This window comes from Phragmites australis, chromosome 21, assembly GCF_958298935.1.
Source record: "Phragmites australis chromosome 21, lpPhrAust1.1, whole genome shotgun sequence".
NCBI lineage: Eukaryota > Viridiplantae > Streptophyta > Magnoliopsida > Poales > Poaceae > Phragmites > Phragmites australis.
Window position 1 is genome coordinate 4,100,405 of NC_084941.1, and position 19,532 is coordinate 4,119,936.

The 19,532-nt window shown below is 37.6% G+C and overlaps 1 protein-coding gene across 2 annotated transcripts; it reads left to right on the forward strand.

Moving 5' to 3' along the window:
• Nucleotides 1–16,066: 16,066 nt before the first annotated feature.
• LOC133903292 (vesicle-associated protein 1-2-like) lies at nucleotides 16,067–19,476 on the forward strand. Of its 2 annotated transcripts, XM_062344597.1 has the most exons (9): nucleotides 16,067–16,205; nucleotides 16,323–16,393; nucleotides 16,522–16,603; nucleotides 16,725–16,834; nucleotides 16,916–17,122; nucleotides 17,214–17,282; nucleotides 17,377–17,418; nucleotides 17,999–18,076; nucleotides 19,158–19,476. In XM_062344597.1, exons 1-9 carry the CDS (start codon nucleotides 16,151–16,153, stop codon nucleotides 19,263–19,265), a joined length of 822 nt encoding a protein of 273 aa, XP_062200581.1. In that variant the 5' UTR covers nucleotides 16,067–16,150; the 3' UTR covers nucleotides 19,266–19,476. The 2 variants fall into 2 exon arrangements, with proteins under 2 accessions (XP_062200581.1, XP_062200582.1); XM_062344598.1 differs by lacking the exon at nucleotides 17,377–17,418.
• Nucleotides 19,477–19,532: the final 56 nt, after the last annotated feature.

The following is a 19,532-nucleotide window of genomic DNA, read 5'->3' on the forward strand; positions in this document are numbered from 1 at the left end:
TTGTTTCATATTTACTATAAATATCGAATAACTTAGAATGAAATATTAGTATAATAATTAGAATAATTATGGTTAAGAGCATCATCTAGAATTGTGAGAACTCTACAGAACTATGTAATTTTAGCTCTAGGATCTAAAAGAAAGGCAAAGGCATACAACAAAGGAATTTCTTTCCAATATTTAAAAAATTTAGATTTCACAAGAACTACACAATCTCTTAGAAGATTGTCATTTTTATAGCTATTTAAATGAGTTGCAATTTTAACAATATTATGTTCTACTAAACAAGATGTTAGATAATAAACACCTGATAAACTCACAGTTGAATCGTAAAAAAATTCAAAAAACTCTAGTATCCTTTCGGTAACATACCAATGCGTTCTATGAGTAAAATTTGACCCCCATGCTGATGATAATGTACATGAATAAACACACCAAATATGCTCTTATACGGTATAATATTTTAGAGCATCAAGAAAATAGAGTTTCATCTTACCGGCATGTCCATAGTAAACTTACATGGACGTACACCCATTGCAACACAATACTGCTTATATGTTGTAATTCGTTGGTTAGAGGAGTTCACAAAATTTATTGCAGTACAAAAATCATCTAGGTATTGCGCCAACCTCTTTAAACTAGATTTTACTATAAGATTGATAATGTGACAAGCAAAATATTGATGTAACAAGAAAGATTGAACATATACACTAAACAACAGAGTAAGAATATCTATTGCTCTAGAGTTTGCACCGGCATTATCTAAAGTAATAGAAAATATTTTATTTGTGAGCCCAAAGTCTTCAACTACTTGAGATATTTTTTAACAATATTTTCACCGGTATGCACATTGTCAATTAACCGAGAAACTATTATTCTCTTTTCTAGTTCCCAATCATTATTAAAAAAAAGAGCAACCACACTAAGATAATCCTCTCTGGCCCGACCTACCCATATGTCTGTGGTCAAAGCAACTGAAAATATATATGCTTCCAAAATTTCTTTAAGCATGCTAAGACACGTATGGTAGTATTTTACCATATATCTAGCAGTTGTTTGTTTAGAAACATACGTGAACCTACGATTATGAGCTTGCTTAATGTAATATCCAAATACAACAGACTTACCGATGTTGAGTGGTAGATCCGCTTTTGCAATGAAACAGAATAGCTCTTTTCAAAAATTAGCAGAGTCATACTCTCAATGATGAATAGAGCCATCGGTGTTGTATTGCATCATCGTCTGCTTCATGGCTACTCTAATATTTCACTTACAAGTTGTGGCGTGCCTCTTCAAGTGTTCCGTTCCACCTAAGGGCTTTGCAGATAATTCATGTTTGCAAATTTTACTTACCCCATCTTCCTCTTTGTAGAACCTTTGAAAGTCTTGCCAAACTTCGGAAGTACCGGCTCTTGATCTTTTAGAGCCGGTGCTTGCTGATTCATGTGCACTTGTAGAGCCTGACGATGAAGGTGCTGCTACATGTGAACCAACTGGAGGTTCACCGTCGAGTCCATCATCACCTGTAGCACTGCAATCAAAGGGGTTGTAGTCCCCTGTGAGTCTTTGACGGAAAAAATAATGATAGATGGATGTTTATGATCATGATCACTGGCGTCCATGATCAATGTCGAATAACACTACAAAAAATTCAAGTATTTCGAGTTAGAAATAATCAAATAAAAAACAAGAAAGAACAATGATGCAAAAAACCCCCAAGATTTCTTCAAGATAGCAAGATGACAGTTTTGAAATTTCTCGGATTTTTGGTGACAATTCAAACTAATTTTGTCAAATTATCGCAAATTATCAAGAGCTCTGAGGCAAGAATGAGAATAGGAAACAAGAGAGCAAATGTTGTTGCTGGTGTGGAATAGAAGGGCAGGGTGGTCCTCTATTTGTAGGTGAAAATAGTGATTTTTGCATTTTTTTGAATTTTTTTGGAGCCCAAACAGTCACAAAATGACTAGAAAATTCAAAAATAATGGATTAATGGATTAAACGGACTGTTTGACATGCCCCGCCCCCGCGTGCTTTCCCATACTGGTCGTGCCACCCGTGCCCAGCTGGGTCGGCCCTAAGTGCAATGGATTCTGTCCGGCCTAGGCGTGCTGGGCGAGCCGTGCCGTGGTGTGCCCATGAGGACTAGTCGGGCCGCTTCCATGCCGTGCCTGCATGGGCAGGTTATGCCTATCCGAGCCGAGGCGTGCTGGGCTGAGCTGTGCCCATGACGGCCCGAAATAGCTGGGTCGTGCCGTGCCACACGCTCAGCCCAGTTACGACTCGTAGCCTCGTGCCGTGTTCTGCCTGGGTCATTTCTACAGTGCCGGACCTTGGGTAGGCCCAATAGGCATAACCCATTTGGACAGCACTCCACATGATCATACATTTTAATCATTGCATATAAATGGAGTATTATAAAGGAACTCACCTTTTTCACTATATAACCTAGGCATAGAAATAATTTTAGAAATCACATAAGAAGAATATTAGTGAATTTTTCCTATTTGTTGGAATTTTATTTGAGGCCCTAATAATTGTTAGAAGATCCAATGAACTACTATATATAGGACAAGCCCTACACTACAAGAAGGCCAAGCATGCCCGACGAGTCAACTCTTGAAGACTCAGCAAGGATCCAATTTATTTAAACCCATATTCTATCATATGAATGAAACCTCCCTCTCTCCGCCAATGGCTAGGTTAGCTATCTCTCTCTTTGACCTTAGCGGCCTTCTTCATTGGAAAGAACATTTCTCCCGACTAAGATAAGACTAGTTGTTGGTTGGTTGTAAATCTGGGAATAGCCGCTTATGCTTTACTAGCTGTTTACAGAACCTCCCAATTGCCCTTCGGAAGGGTAAAAGTGCTTCCACCTCACATCCCTTTTGGTTTGAAACTTCTCGAGTGTTATAAAAACCAAATATTAAGTAAATCTTCAATACAAGGACGGTTATAAAAGCATCCATTTTTTTAGAGATTTTTAGTTTAAATTCTACCCAGGCTTTTTGAGTGAATTGAATTAAAATGGGTTCCACATAGATTATGGAACATGTACAAAACATTCTAGGATTTTTGGAGAAACAGAATACCACTTATTTTTTGAGAAGCTAAAGACCACTATGCCCATGAATAACACTGGTGAATAGTGAATTTGTGTACTCTACTCTTTTATATCACCGGACACAACCATGATACCATACGGATCAGTACCATGGTAAACCTATCGATCTACACAAATGAAACAAAAAGGAACATGCTCATATTTATCCTATATTTTACATCCACACCACATCCAGCCCAAATCAGAGCTTTTGCAGTATAACACTACCTGATATACCACCATCCTAAACCTTGCTTCTTACCAGCACCATTCTCTGCTAGCGGCACGCAAGGGCGCGCTGGTCTCCACTAGTATACTATCATCACAAAATCCTACAAAGAGTAGCCAGATATGTTATTGGGAGAGCTCCCAATGAGGAAGTTTTTAAAATGGAATATTATAGGGATTGGTGAGGTCCTAAGAGCGGAGAGTGAATTAGGACATATAAAACTAATTGGCCTAAAAAACTTCAAAAGATAAACCTATATCAATTTCTATTTAAATATGCTTTAGGTTCATCTAATGTGTTTACTCTACCTGTATCGATGGTATAAATGTCACCCATAGTCCATGTTAGAGTAGCCACCTAGGCTATAGCTCTCAGACGGCACCCGATCATGACCATTGAGCCATGAAACTATCAAGGCAAGGCCTCACTATAAGCCTCTCTCTAGGCAAGCTTTTGCCTCCGCTCCACACCAAGTCGGAGGGTTAACAAGCTTAAGCCACCGAGGTTCATGGTACCGGCGAGTCACCAAGACTCTAAGGTGCCAGCGTACCATTTGGTACAATGTAGGATCACTAGTTGATCCTCTCTCTAGGTAGCAACACCAAGCAACAACTCTTTATAGGCCTATTAGCACTAATCACTACCTAATCTTGTGCTTAATTGTCTTGTATGATCACTTTTAGCATTTTGGCGACTTGAATGTCTTCTCAAGTGTCTATGAGCTTCCCTGTACTCTAGTACCCCCAATTACCGAGTAGGGGGTATTTATAGCCTCAAACTCAAGAACTAGCCATTGCTCTAATGGTTCAAAAAGACTATGAACACTGGATGATCTGACATTAGCAACAATACAAACACCGGACCATTCGGTGCGTACAACAATAGAAACTAGCCGTTGGATCCCCACTCAAACTCATTGTGAACACCGGATGTTCCAGTGTAACTTTGAACTTCATCATTAGACTATTCGGTGTGTATACTTGAGCCAATCGAGCCACTTTTCACTATTCATTTGTTCGACGTGTTCATCCTATGATCACCAAACCATCCGGTGTGTACAATCACACTAGACAAGCCGTTGCAACATCTCCTAGAAAATGCTACGGTGTAGCCAACTCCTCATCATCGGATCATCCGGCGTGTACTAAATTTTCGCTTTAATCTGAGAATGCTCCGGCGTGTACAAGACTCTGATCGTCGGACCATCCGGTAAGTTTAAAATCTTTCCTCTGAAGATTTGCACACATTCTAGAAAATACTCTGGTGTGCACATCACTCCAACACCGGACCATCTGGTGTATAGAACTAAAGAGCCTTTTCTAAGTCAAAACACTCCGGTGTGAATTCTGCTTCCATGAGACCTACTAAAACATATACTTGACAATCATATTAGTCTCATTAGCTATGTTTTTATTAATCACCAAAATCAAATACATACCCTAAAAGAACCATGTTTGCTACAATCTCCCTATTTTGGTGATTGATGACAATATAACAAAAGCAAGTGGCAAAACATAAAAAATATCAAATGTAAAGTGCACAAGCGTACAAAACAATAAATGGTAACAATTATAAAGTGCACAAAGCCTTACCATTTTGCTTAGATGCATGTTAAGAACAACCAATGGTACCAATTTTAAGAAAACTAATGATACCAATTGAAAGTGCACCAAAAACACCAATTGAATATGAACCAATTGTAAGTAAAAGATCTCATTTTTGTCCTACCTTGTTCTTACCTTCACTTTGTCTCCCTTTATTTTGACTACCATGGAGACAATTCTCCACCTTTCTCCATCACCACTATCTCCCTTGTGACCCATGAAAAATTCTCCCATTCGAGGAACAATCTTGCATCATGTATCTTGCTTTGGTCGTCAAAATTCTCCCCCTTTGTCAACAATCTCAAAAAGGCTACAAATACATATTGAACTCAAGGGAAAATATTAGAACACTTGGGAGAGAGCTTCATAAATTATGATCTAATAAGATGATACCACTTGTAGGAATCCAATTGAAAGGGTTATGTAGATAACATTTGAAAAAAAAAACCATGAATCACAATTCATGAAACTCACATGATAAAATCCCCCCTATATATGTGCATGCATATGATGAGAGTAAAACATATACACAATTAGACAATATGTAAAGATAGAAAGTTTAAGACATATTATGCATAAAGGTAGCTTAAATGTACAAATAAATTGACAATAATACCAATTGATAAATAAGCATTGCATACCTCCGGGGACTTGTAGATTACTCCATGAGACTATAAAAGATACCACTTGAAACACATGTTAGTCTCAAAATCACAACCCATATGATATGTTTCTTCTAAATGTGTGCATACAAGTGTCGAATACTTGTGAGAGACATGCACTTGTCATTTATAACAGTGAAAAATTTATCATATAGATTGAACTCATGACACATAAAGTATTTGAAGAAATATGATATGTAAAGAACCTACAACTAATAAATCATGTAGGTTGCTCATGGGTTAGAGAAAAATACAAGTAACCTACCATATAAAAACATACACTAGGTATTGCAAAGAAAGAAAATATGCATATACAATCCTAGATAAGGTAAAAATACTAGATGCAAAACAAAAATGCATGGACAAAACTCTAGCTACCATTATCTCTTTTACCTTTGGATGAAGGATTTTGGGTATATGATGATCAAGGTTTTCATCAACACACCCAATCTTGTACACTTGGCTTATTTACTTGAACCTTCATTTCATCTTATGCGCCAATTCTCCAAATCCCCTAAGCCGACCCGTGGACTTCTAGTCTTCTTTGGAACCAAATCGATTGGGGCCTCTTCATGTTGGATATGACTTCCTTAGGCACCCAAATGGGTTAGTTCCACCACCGATATTTTCTCCCAACTATGTCTGCAACCACTTTGCCATTGTCGTTCTTGTTGAGTTTGTAGTGGTTGCTCTTGGTTTTAATCTTATAGTTAGGCTTGTGTAGAAGTTTGGGGTCTTATTTGAGAAGTTCTTCTTCTTCTTCTTCTCATTGGTCTCCTTCTTGACTTGCTTGCATCAGAAGGACTTGTGACCTTCTTGATGACACTTGAAACATGTCACGGTGGACCCCTCCACAAGCTTGGTCACCATGTTATCACAGTTATCTTGAGGATGTTGGATATGATTCTTGCCCTTTAATCTCGCTAAGTCCTTTTTAAGCTTCTCCACTTCTTTTTTAAGATCATCATTCTCTTTGTGCAATAAGATCATTACATAATTCTACAACAACATTCTCAACACATGTCTCATTGTAACGGGATGAGCTAGATAGATCATTCAAATCATCACAAGAAGTGGATGCATCTACCTTATGATTGAAATTAAAGAGAAAGATAGATTGTTTCAAACGGACCTTAGGTTGAGATTCAATGTCCTCAAATTTTGCCTTAAGCTCTTCATGCTCCTTATTTAGCTATTCAAATTTAATTAATAATTGTTTATTATTAGAAACAAAGGAAGAATGAATGTCATTAAGGGCATTGAATTTCTTAAGTTCTTTAGCTTGTTTCTTTAAGGCACTTTGTTGCTCATTGATCAATTCAAAAAGTTCTTCTTGAGAGGGTGAATCATCATCGGATTCATCATCACTTATATCATTTTTCATACATTTGGTCATAAGACACTTGTGCGATGACGACTTGTATGATGACAACCTTGAGGAAGAGCTTTTCTTGGAAGAGTGGATGGTGAAGCTCTCATCACTTGAGATTGAATCTTCAATTTCACTCATCCATCTTCCTATGTTTGCAAATGCTTTGCCTGTTCCTCTTGTCTCCCTCTTGTTCTTGATCTTCTTCTAGTTTTTGATATGATCAATCGTGTTGACCAAGTCTTTTATAAAGATTGGATGATTAATCTTGGTATTGATCCTCTTGAGGTCCTTCTCTAATATTGAGATGCGATTGGTGATTTTGAGATTCATTTCTTCATCACTTGAGGTGCTTTGCTTATCTTCCTCACTATCATCTTCGCTTGAGCTTGACTCTTGTTCTTACCTTCTCATCTTTTCTTTCATGTGTGGACAAGAAGCTTACTTGCTTATGAGGGCAAGGTTCTTGATGCCGATGAGGATGAACCTTCAAACTTCATGTTCATGGTCATCTCATGGACGATGATCTTGCTAAGAACTTGGCTTGGAGTCATCTTGCTAACGTTGCTATTGTTTTAGATGATGAGCACAATCAACTTGTATTTTGGAAGAAAAGTTTAAAATATGGGGTATTTGCAAATACCTCCCTGATTTTTTATTTTTTTGCAAGGATGCCACTCGAATGACAGTTTTAATGGTATTTTTGTAATTTTTTAGTGGCAAGCTTGCAATAACACCAGGAGTAGTGGTTTCTTTGCAATTGTCCCTTAAAATATTCTTCTCATCACTTGATTGTCTCTAATTGACGTCAAACCTATCTCATTGATCTCATTGACAAGAATATTCAAACGTGATTACATATCATTAGCACTTTTATGGGAAAGTTGTTTGATCCTATTGAGCTCAGAGACTAGCTCATGATATTTCTCATTGTGCACATCTTTTATGCCTTCATGTATTTCAATAAGGTTAGTCCAAATATCATAAGCATTGGTGAGAGAATATACTCAATTAAATGCATCAATGATTAGATATGATAACTGTCGCTAAAGCATTGAACTGCCTCTCCTTGTTTGTGAGACGTTGCTTCATCCTCTCCTCGATGACTTTCCAAACATCTAAAACTTTGACTTGCAAATGATAAAGTCATTAGAATTTTTCAACAGGGAAATGAATGTCGTCAAAACGTGGAGCACTACAAAAATCCATCCCTACCTCGGACGTCACAATTCTCTAAGATGTTAAGCCTATTAAGAGCACGATGTTCTAATTACCAAATGCAGGGTTGAGATAACTAACTCTGATACAAACTGTAGGGATCGGTGATGTCCTAAGAGAGGGGTGAATTAAGACACCTAAAACTAATCGGCTCGAAAAACTTTATAAGATAAACTTATATCAATTTCTATCTAAATATGTTCTAGGTTCATCTAGTGTGTCTACTCTACCATTCAAAAAGGTTTGCAACCTATAGCTAATCCTAGAAAACTATTTTAGGAAGGTAAACATGCAAAGGTAGATTTTAAGAAAGTAAATGCGGAAATATAAATAGTAGAGAGAGCAAATTCGGCATAAGAGATTTTAATCTCGTGGTATCGATAGCATAAACACTACCCCTGATCCACTTTAGAGCAGCTATCTAGGTTATAGCTCCCAGACGACACCCGGTCACGACCCTTGAGCTACTTATGCCTCAAGTAGGTTGAGCTAACAAGCCAAGACCTATATGGTATTAGATATTAGATCTAAATAATACCCTATATGATATTAGATCTACCATTGCACAACATATCCTATATGATATTAGATCTAAACAAATTATATAAGATATTAAAAAAATAGAAAAACTCAAATGGGTCATGCCGTACCGGCCCAGGCATGGCCCAGGCCATTGTGCCATTGCGGGCTCGGTCCGTTAGCTACCGCGCTTGGGTCACGCTGAAATGGCCATGCCTCGTGCCAGCCCATTTGGCCTGTCCCACTTGGCCACCTTTACGTTAATAACAGTACAAATATTGGACCATCCAGCATGTACACCAGTAGAAACTAGCCATTGGAACCCCACTCAAGCTCATTATAAACACCGGATGTTCCGGTGTAACTTTGAACTTCACCACCGAACTATCCAATGTGTATACTTGAGTCAATCGAGCCACTTCTCACTATTCATTTATCCAGTGTGCAGATCTTTTTATCACCGGACTATCCGGTGTGTACAATCACACTAGACAAGAAGTTGCAACATTTCCTAGAAAATGCTCCGATGTAGCCAACTCCTCATCGCTGGATCATCCGGCATGTATTACATTTTCACCTTCATCTGAGAATGTTCTGACATGTACAAGTCTCTGATCGCCAGACCATTCGGTGAGTTCAAAATCTTTCCTCTGAAGATTTGCACAAGTTCTGGAAAACACTTCGGTGTGCACATCACTCTAACACTGTACCATCCGGTGTATAGAACTGAAAAACCTCTTCTGAGTCAAAATACTCTGGTGTGAATTCTTTTTTGAGCACCAGGCTATCCAGTGAGTACACTTTGCTGAGCACCGGACCATCCGATGAGTGCAATCTTCTCTAAAGTCGTCCAATTCAAACTTTCTTGAGTTTCGCTTCGGTGGCTTCTTCATGTATTGCTTCCATAAGACATACTAAAGCATATACTTGACAATCAGTCACATTGACTATGTTGTCATTAATTACCAAAATCACATACATGTCATAAAAGGGACATGTTCGCTACAAATATATTGTGGTGAATATTATATATTTCCTCCGATCATAAATACATATCATTTTTTTTAAAAGAAAAAAGTCCAAATTACTCACCTGAACTATTCCTAGTGTCTGGATAACCTCCGAACTTTAAAACCGTTCATTTAACCCTTCAAACTTTAAATACCAGATTACATAACCCCTAGGAGTGGTTTGTAACAACAATTTTGATGATGTGGCTGCCACATCACCTATTTTTGTCACGTGGCTACCACATTCCCTCTCTCTTGTTTTAGAACCGAGTTAGCTTGGGCACTAACGAAGCTCGTCACATATGGCCTGAGTCGTCTGGCCATAGAGAGAGGATGATGGAAGGAAGAGAGAGTCCTGCGGGAGGGAGAGAAAGGCAGAGAGAGGCTGGCCGGAGGGAGGAGAGGCAGAGAGAGGCCGACTGGAGGGAAAGAGAGGCTGACATGAGAGGGGTGAGCGAGAAAAAAATGACATGTAGACCTGTTTGCCACATGTGCGCTATCATGTCAACAAAAATGATATCAGCGAAAATGTCATGTCAGTGAAACCACCACCACATCAGCAAAACCACCGAGAAAAAAATACTCCAGAGTTATGTGATCCGATATTTAAAGTTCAGGGTTAAATAAATGGTTTTAAAGTTTGAAGTTATTTGGACACTAGGAATTATTTAGGGGAGTAATTTGGACTTTTTTATTTAAAATATGCTTTCATAATATCACAAATTCAATGTATTTTATAAATATATTTTAATAAAAAATATTGATCAAAGCTATGTATTTATGATCGGAGAAAATACATACTCTATATAAGTTAATGATTGTACTCTCGTAACAAGTTTCAAGCAAGTTTTATCTTTTATTTTTCGTGAAGCTTCACGGAGAACTTTCGTGGGGTGTTTACCTAAAACAAGTTCAAGGTTTCAAGTGAGTTTACTAGATCAAGTTCCAAAAAAAAATCGATTAAATCGTATGCATAAGAACACAAGTATATTTGAACAATATTATTTATCAAAGAAAGTAAAATAATAAAAAATAAATCCACAACAGTCACACTTTTTCAGTAATTTATAGCTAAAAAATTCCAAGTTAAAAAGCAGCCGAAATACCAAATTACGTTTCCTGTAGGTGACAAAGATAGGCCACTCAATGCGGAAATTCTGAAAGTCACATAAGCATCTTTCATAATCGCACCATAAAACCAAGCACTCGCTACCTTTTAGCATCTACAATAACTTTGATCATTGACATGTTAAAAAATATATAAAACAGAGCAACTTCACTCATAAGTCAAACTTGTTAGAATGCACAGTAATACATTATAGCTCGCTATATTCACGAGCAAATGTCATCAGCCTAGTCTCAATAAACCTGCAAACGTCATCAGTCAGGGATGCTCCACCTTTTAAGCCATGCTACTTTATCATCAATGTCTGATGTTACTAAATCCAACAATCTCTTTTGTCACACATTAGGTTCCAACAATCTTCCCCATCACAAACAACCAGAGCCAGCTTTGACATTTCAATGGTCCAAGGTGAAATTAAAATAGGGGCCCATTAAACATAAACTTCAAAAAAATTTATATATCAATTGCAACGATAATATTCTAGGTATTAAAAAATTATTACCTCTAACAGTGATACATTAAAAAATCAAAATTATAATATATAGGCAATAACAATAGCACAGTGGCTTAAAACAATAGTGTTATGTTTTGTATATTATACAAATAGCTATATGAGAGGGTAAAATAAAGACATACTTCTTAGTCAAGTCTCTGTGTTTGTCAGCATCCAGGTTAGCAATCACGACTTCATCATCCAACTTGAAAACAAAAGCCAGCTCCTCATAAATCTAAAACAAATATAAGAATATGATTAGACACGTGAGAGACAATGAATGTAGCTAAGCTTACAAAAGTAAATTAGTATATGAATGTAACTTTACCTGTAGAGATCATCTAAAACAATTTCTTCTAATATTTACAGAAGCGAAGTCACTAATGATAGTATCAATATCAATCTCATCCAACAAATTCTTCTCAATACATAAAGTCGTCAAACTATTTAGCCTTTCTTGAGACATTACTGACCTCAAATAGTTCTTCAATAATTTCAACTTTGAAAAGCTTCAACCGATTACACAATCACAGGCACAGTAAATAAGATTCGATAAGCAATAGAAACATTAGGATAGCAGTACACTTCTATAACAAATTCAAAAATCTACATAGAAGATATTGTTCTATCCTGCAAAGTCAATTGCATAACCCTTAATTCAGATATTAGACCATTTAACTCCACATCAGATGAATCATATAGAGAGAAAGTTTTTTTTACAAATTTAGTGCAGTAATCTGTTAGTTCAATATCACTCAGTGACTTTAACATGTTTGAACTCAGTAAAAATCTGAATATACCTTTAAACACTTAGAGTTCTTCAAATCTATTTTTCAATGAAGTTGTTACCATATCAATCATGACCAAAAAGTAATTAACTTCAAAGACCTTCTCAGCTTGCAATATTTCTTCATTGCAATCAATTTTATCAAATTGTTTCTTCTTAAGAGCACGACATTTTACGGTAAACAAGGCTCAACACCCATTTCAAATGCAAGGTCTTTGATAATGTTCAAACTAGAAGCATACCGTTCATTTCTATACTTCTCAAAGTATTGAATCATACCTTCAATTTGGTGCAAGATAGAGCCGATGCACATGGATGATGATTACAACTTCTTGCTCACAATATTTACAGGAAATTAAATATCATGCCAAATAACCATACTGAGTACAAACTCAAAGCTACCAAGAACGTCAAATAATTTTTTTTGCATCACTCTTGTCCTTGGGTTCGGTATCACAAGCTTCACGTAACTCAGACAAAGCTAACCTTAGATGAGAAGCTTGATATCTAATTGCTTTAACATTGTTGATTCGACTCTCCTAATGGGTATTGCTCAATAATTTCACAGTTAAACTTGGCACATGATCAAGCAAAACTTTTCATCTTTTGGTAGAACTAAAAAATAAAACATATATTCGCTGCGCAATAACGAAAAATGAAACAACTTTAACACATAATTTTGCCATGTCACAAAGAGTAAGATTAAGACTGGTAAGCACATGGCATATACAAAGCTCTTGGATTGATATCAAGCAACCATTTTTTTACCCGCTGCTGTTTTCCTTTCATATTTGAAACATTATCGTAACATTGACCCCTTATATCATCAATATTAAGACCAAAGAACTTCATAGACTCAAGCAATACATTAAAAAGTCTCAAACCAGATGTGTCATCCACCTTTAAGAACCCCAGAAAGTACTTCTTAATTTTTGTTTTTCTCTCAGACATATTAACACATCAAAGTATCAAAGTTATTTGTTCTTCATGACTCACATCTGGGGTACAATCAAGGATGATGGAGAAATATTTTGCCTCTTTGACAATCTTTAAGATAGTATTTGTAACATTGGAAGTCAAAAGAGAAATCAACTCATTCTGAATTTTATGACTGAGATAATGATAATGAATTTCATTATTTTGAATACACCTAAGGTGGTCTTGCATTACCAAATCAAATTCTACAATCATCTCAACACAAGCTAAGAAATTATCATTATTATCATTGTAAAGCTGCTCACTGGACCCCTAAAAGCCAAATTTTATTTACCAAGATATTTCACAATGGCAACTATTCCTAACAAAACTTGCTTCAACCATTCTTTCCTTTGTGATTTCTTGTTGGGAATCTTTGTCAATTGTTTTATTTTTGCTCAATCTAGTTCTTAATTCATTCCAAGACTTCATGCTGGTAATATGCTCGACACTAGTTTCATGTTCTTTAAGCCTTTCGCTGAGATGTTTCCAATCTCTAAATCCATTATCTCCGAATGAACTCTTTCTATGTTAGATTTGAAAATCTTACAACAAAAGCAAAACACTTTATCAACATGCTTAGAATAAACCAACTATTTTCTGCCATGTATCTCTCCATTGCTCATTATTCTGGAATAATAAGTATAAAAAAATGTCTTGAGTTACCATCTAAAGGGAATTTAAGATTTTCTTCTCTTATAGACCCCTTCTCAACTAATACATCCCTTACTTTGTTATCAAGATTACCCTAATTTCTAGGATCATAGATATCCATAGGAAAAACCGGTTGTTCATCAACACTAGCAGATAAATTAAATATATGCTCATGATCACTCACGTTGTTATCATCCCCATTGTTGTCAATATTTTCTTTTGTAGGGCCTTGGTCTTCTAAATTCTCATTAGTTTGTTCCTTCATAGCAACTATCGTCAACTCATTTGGGTTTCTTGAATTGCTCATAACAAATTTGTCAATGGCTCATTTCTTTGATTCTATCAACTCATCTACTTGTTTTCTTTTTTTCCCTTTCCCCCCTACCAGATGCATGCTTTCTAGAAGACAAGCTTCAAGAATGTGCTGAAAATTAAAAAAAATTGTATTAGCGGTTGAAATACTAAAAGGATCACCAATTAGACGACTAAGGTGAGTTATCGTCTCACCGATTAAGTCAGCAGTCAACAGACAGAGAGCTTAGCCGTCATGGAGAATAAACAAAGAATAAAAACCTGGTTGCATCTACTGATCTATAATTAAAAAATTGCATTAGCGGTTGCATGATTGCATCTACTGATCTACAACTACAGACAAATAAATAATAACAAAAACATGGGACTTTCAAAGCTCTAACCTCTGAGAGCGCATAGTAGGACCGTAGGAGGGACCAAAGGGACCGGACGGGTGCAAACGGCACGAACGGTGAATCTACGATGCGGCTAGCTGCCGTGAGCTGTCACATGGAGCAGGCGAAGCGTGGGACCAAAAGGCGTGGGAGCAGCCGAGGCGTCGAGCACTGTCGAAGAGTCACAGCGAATCTATGGCACGGTTAGCCATCACTGGGAGCACTGACGCACCGTCGCACCAAGAAGGCTGCTGAGGCGTTGAGTAGTCGAAGAGTCGTGGAGTCACATGGGGATCGGCGCCTCCTGCCAAAAGACGCCCAGACGGCCAAACTTGGCTACCTTTTGCCTTTTGGATTGGATGAGTTCAGCACAGGGTGGATTCCTTAATTGTTTTAGGCTGGACCAAAAAATAAAATCAATATATACACAAACTGCTGATACATTTGGGGGCCCTGGGTTTTAGGGGCCTGAGGCGGTCGCCCTGCTGGACCTCCCCACAGGGTCGGCCCTACAAACAATATGGAGACTTTTCGGGCTCACCCGTAACCATACGACCCTGGAGGTGATATAAATTTATCGATCTTAGACTCTAATACCACTTATTAGGATGCACAACAACATAGCCTAGCTCGTTATACCCATGAGTTAGCACCCCAGCTCATATCTTAATGGGCATGTTAAACACATGGGCCTAATCGGAGCCACGACTAAGGTCTTGAGCTAACTCAACCTAAAAGATTAGCCTGATAGGTGAAGGTCCCTCCACCTTTTAAGTCGTGATCCTCCATCATCAACTTTTGATATGAAACTAAATCCAACAAAACTAAAGTGGAAATACGGAATCAGAGCTTACAAAACACAAAAACTACTAAGATTTGTCAAAAATAGCAAAACTTTGTACCTCACTTACTTGCATACCACTCCCTCCGTTTATAAATGTAAGGCATATTTTGTTTCAAAAAATCAAACTTTATAAGTTTTGATCAACAATTAGTCAAATTATATACATATTTAATATACAAAATTTGTTTTAATAGATTTATATTTTAAAGTACTTTTGATATGATGTTGATTTTATAGTAACTTATAATACATTATAAAAAATTAACGGTCAAAATTTATTTTTAATAATTTTTTAAAATAAAAAATATCTTACATTCTTATAAAAGGAGATATTTAGTTGGACGGCTTCTCCTTAGTGACAGATATTTCACAATGGCTCATTATTTGCACAAACAAATATTTCCAGTCCTAAGTACGGACATAAGGTAAGTAGGCCTTTCCCCTCACGAAAGAAAATTTAGCATTGTACCTTTTTCTATTTGAGAAAATTCTTATTATTAAGATTATTTGTTCGTCTTATAAAACATAATTGTGCTCCCCAAAATATTCAGCTCCTTATCCCAAATTCCGAGTGTCGTTCTTATTGGTAGGAAAATCTTTGCATACATACCATGAACTCAATTGGTTATCACTAAACAATTAAAACCTGAATTAACTTGGCAATTCCTCCGTCGAAAAATCAGAAACATCCCTATCACAAGATGAATCCATCTTTTCAGTTTTCACAAAAGAAAAGCCAAACCAAACATAAAACCTCCAAAAATATATATATATTTTTTTCAGCCAAAGCACGGCCCCAGCGCCTGGCCTCCAAAAGCCCCCTTTTCCCACCGCTTCTCCCCCACCTCCCGCGACAGCAGCAGCGGCAGCCATGGCTGCCTCTTGCGACCTCCTCGACGTCGACCCCGCGGAGCTCCAGTTCCCATGTAAGCTACCCGGCCCCTCGCCCCGGCTCCCCTCACCACCATACTCTTATTTCAGAATTTCCCCGGGGTTTCCTGAAAATTTCAGCTGATTCTTTCGCGATTTCTTGACACGCGCAGTTGTGCTCGACAAGCAGATCTCCTGCCCCCTGCGGCTCACCAACAGGACCGACAGCACCGTCGCTTTTAAGGTGGTTCACCTGTTTATTGGGGTGCAAAACCCTAGGGGATTTCGTTATGAAATTGGGTGTAGCTTCATGAGGAATTCTTTATTCTCTTATGCTTTTCTTGGCGCCCTCGTGATTTGTGTGGGTAGTAGGTCAAGACGACGAGCCCCAGGAAGTACTGCGTGCGTCCCAACAGTGGCGTTGTGCTGCCGCGATCCTGCTGCACAGTTGTAGGTAACGTGTTGCTGTTACTGGACCAGCCAGAGTTCAAGAAACGGCTCAACTTAGAAGCATTTTCTTTTGTTAGCTTTGATGGAGAACTTTCAAGATTTCGATGCATTCTGTTCTCCCGCAGTCACGATGCAAGCGCAGACGGTGGCTCCTCCGGATTTGCAGTGCAAGGACAAGTTCTTGGTGCAGAGCGTGGTTGTCAGTGACTCAGCGAAGGACATAACCTCTCAAATGGTAGTACTGGGGTGTATTGTTTCGTTTTATTTATGGCTATCGGGTTGGTACTGAATATGTGAATTGGTGCCTGCTGCCTAGTTCATGAAAGAAGGGGGTAATGTGGTTGAGGAGGTGAAGTTGAAGGTTACTTATGTGATGCCACCTGAACCACCATCAGAGATTGCAGAGGAGCATGATGGTTTGGAGCGAATTTTAGTGCCTATGCAGCGGATTGTGGATAATGGGAGGAGTACGTCAGAGCTGTCGAGTGGCTCTGTGTCGTTGAGATCAGCTGAGCTGGGGACAGTAAGCGTGCTGAATGTTTTTTGATATCGGATTTTACGTTGCCGTGAGTTTCTAAGGAAATGAATCGATAATTTGTTTAATGCGTTTCCAGGAGGTGGGATCACCTGTTGGTCGAATTGTGAAGAGCGAGGAATTCCTGAAGGCACCAGAACATGCTGTGGTACGTAATATATGTATATTCTTTGTTTTGCAGTTTATATTTTGTGCAATGATTCTTAAAATGTTGGTTCGATCTACCTCATGTGAAATGGTAGGAAACAAAAACTTATGCGGGACCTGCTGAACAATCCCACCAGGTGAGTTCATGTTCTGTGTGGACTGTGGAATACTGGAAGCTTTTCCATATGGCTTGGTAGAATGCTCATTTGACAAAAGGGAAGGTTACAAACGAGAAATCCATTATGGTCCTTACTGATTCTATTCATCCATTCTTCTTTTCTCTTTGAATTGTTGGTGCCTACAAACAGGAGGGGGGGGGGTGTTGGAATAGTAAGTCTTGCGGGCAATGCTTTATGAATGATATTTAGTTGATTTCTATTGGAATTATCTACATGCAAGTTTTCATTGCGTATAGGTAGCCACTTACCAATGTTTCTGTTGTTACTCTAGTTAATTTGCTTAAATATAATTGGGGTTGTTTGTTGAGAGCTTAATGTCATTTCATGCTCACTATATTTGTAATTGGATACAAATCATACAACTGATATTGATAACGTGATGCTCTTTTAGTTTAGTGTGTTTTGACTTTTGAGTATTTTACTAGTGATTGTTCCAGAAATCAGTTACTTGTTTGATGTAAATTTAGTATATTTGGCATTTCTCGTGTAATTGTTGTTTCTGAGCTGAATATACACTTGCTTGTTTTTCTCATTCCAGCTGTCAGCTTTAGTTGCAAAACTGACCGAGGAAAAGAATTCTGCACTTGAGCAAAATAGAAAGCTTCGCGAAGAGTTGGTGAGTACTCACTCCGATCCTCACTCCGATCCAAAATATAAGTCGTTTCAGGATTCCTGTTGGTCAAACTTTTCAACTTTGACCATCAATATATAAATAATTACATAGATTGATGTTATTGGATTCATCAAGAAAAATATTTCATAATATAGTCCTTTTTATTTGAAATACCATATATTCATAAAAAATTTTAGTCAAAGTGTCACCTTGAAGACTGTCCCTGTTTTAAACGACTTATATTTTGGATCAAAGGGAGTATTAGGTTGAAATCATGTGCTTTTTCATGGGTAACATTGGCGCCCTTAGTAGCAAGCTGTTGTACTTAACTACAATTCTCTCCTTTTGATTAAAATATCATTAACATGAACATACCAATGCATGTTCCTGTACAAATACAATGTATACATAGCCAGTCTCCTAGGGGGTCCCTTTGAAGGGGCTTCAAGTTGCACGTCGGCAGCTCTATACAACCATTAATTACTGTAATTTGTTCAACTATTACTTTCCTTGGTAAGGAATTCATTGAGGGGCACCATGTATATATCAACATGTAGGATTTACTCGCTTAAGTATCATAAAGTTGGACTTGAACACAAACAAGGAACCAGTCTAGATGATTAACCATTGCACTTATTGATATGCACTGAACACTTGTTGGGGTCTCACAGTTCCAACGCAAATATCCAAGGGCATTTAACTTTTCGAGAATGTAGCTGAAAATGGGAGTAAGTTACTATCTAAAAAATCCTTGAACCTAAGTTCATAACTCCTACAATTAGAATTGGACCTGTGAATGTTCACGAGGTAATGAACAATCTTAACTAATGCATATAAGGATAATTTTAGCTGATTTTCTGTAACTGAAATAAAAATTCTATGCTAAAGGAGGTAAATGTTTTTCAGCATTTCACGTCAGGTTTCATCTCAACAATTAAGCAAATAGTTAATCTTAAAAGGCTGTAAATTTAGTCAATGTCTCTTTGCGGAAGAAATGATCAGCTGAATTCTTATATCTTTAACTACCATGTTCATTTTTTTGAACTCACTGGAAGATGTTTATGTTTGTCGCTCTGACATGCAGGAGCTTGTAAGGCGTGAAGTCAATAAACGGCAAGAAGGCTTCTCACTGGTACTCGTACTAGTTGTTGGAATGCTTAGTATCATTCTAGGTTATCTTGTAAAGAAATGAGAATTTCATAGTCTATTCGGGTAATTCCTACGGTAAATAAAAGGTGACATCGTGTGATTCTTAGATTCGCTATCCAGCAGCCAATGCTACAGAGCTGTGCAAGTGCCCAGTTGACAAAGAGTGTCTTGTGTAATGGCATCTAGTTTGATCCATGATGTATTTTAACTGATCACTGGAAAGCGATTGCTCGTGTGGTGCATGATTGCTGTAACCATCCCTTTCAAATTTTCGTATAAACTGTGGATTGCTTGTGTCAACTTTAAGTAT

What these genes read in the sequence shown, in the direction of transcription:
- LOC133903292 (XM_062344597.1), top strand. Translation starts at nt 16,151, where the DNA reads ATGGCTGCCTCTTGCGACCTCCTCGACGTCGACCCCGCGGAGCTCCAG. An exon ending in ATCCTGCTGCACAGTTGTAG is followed by an intron (nt 16,604 to 16,724) that starts GTAACGTGTTGC and finishes GTTCTCCCGCAG; the next exon opens with TCACGATGCAAGCGCAGACG. An exon ending in AGGACATAACCTCTCAAATG is followed by an intron (nt 16,835 to 16,915) that starts GTAGTACTGGGG and finishes CCTGCTGCCTAG; the next exon opens with TTCATGAAAGAAGGGGGTAA.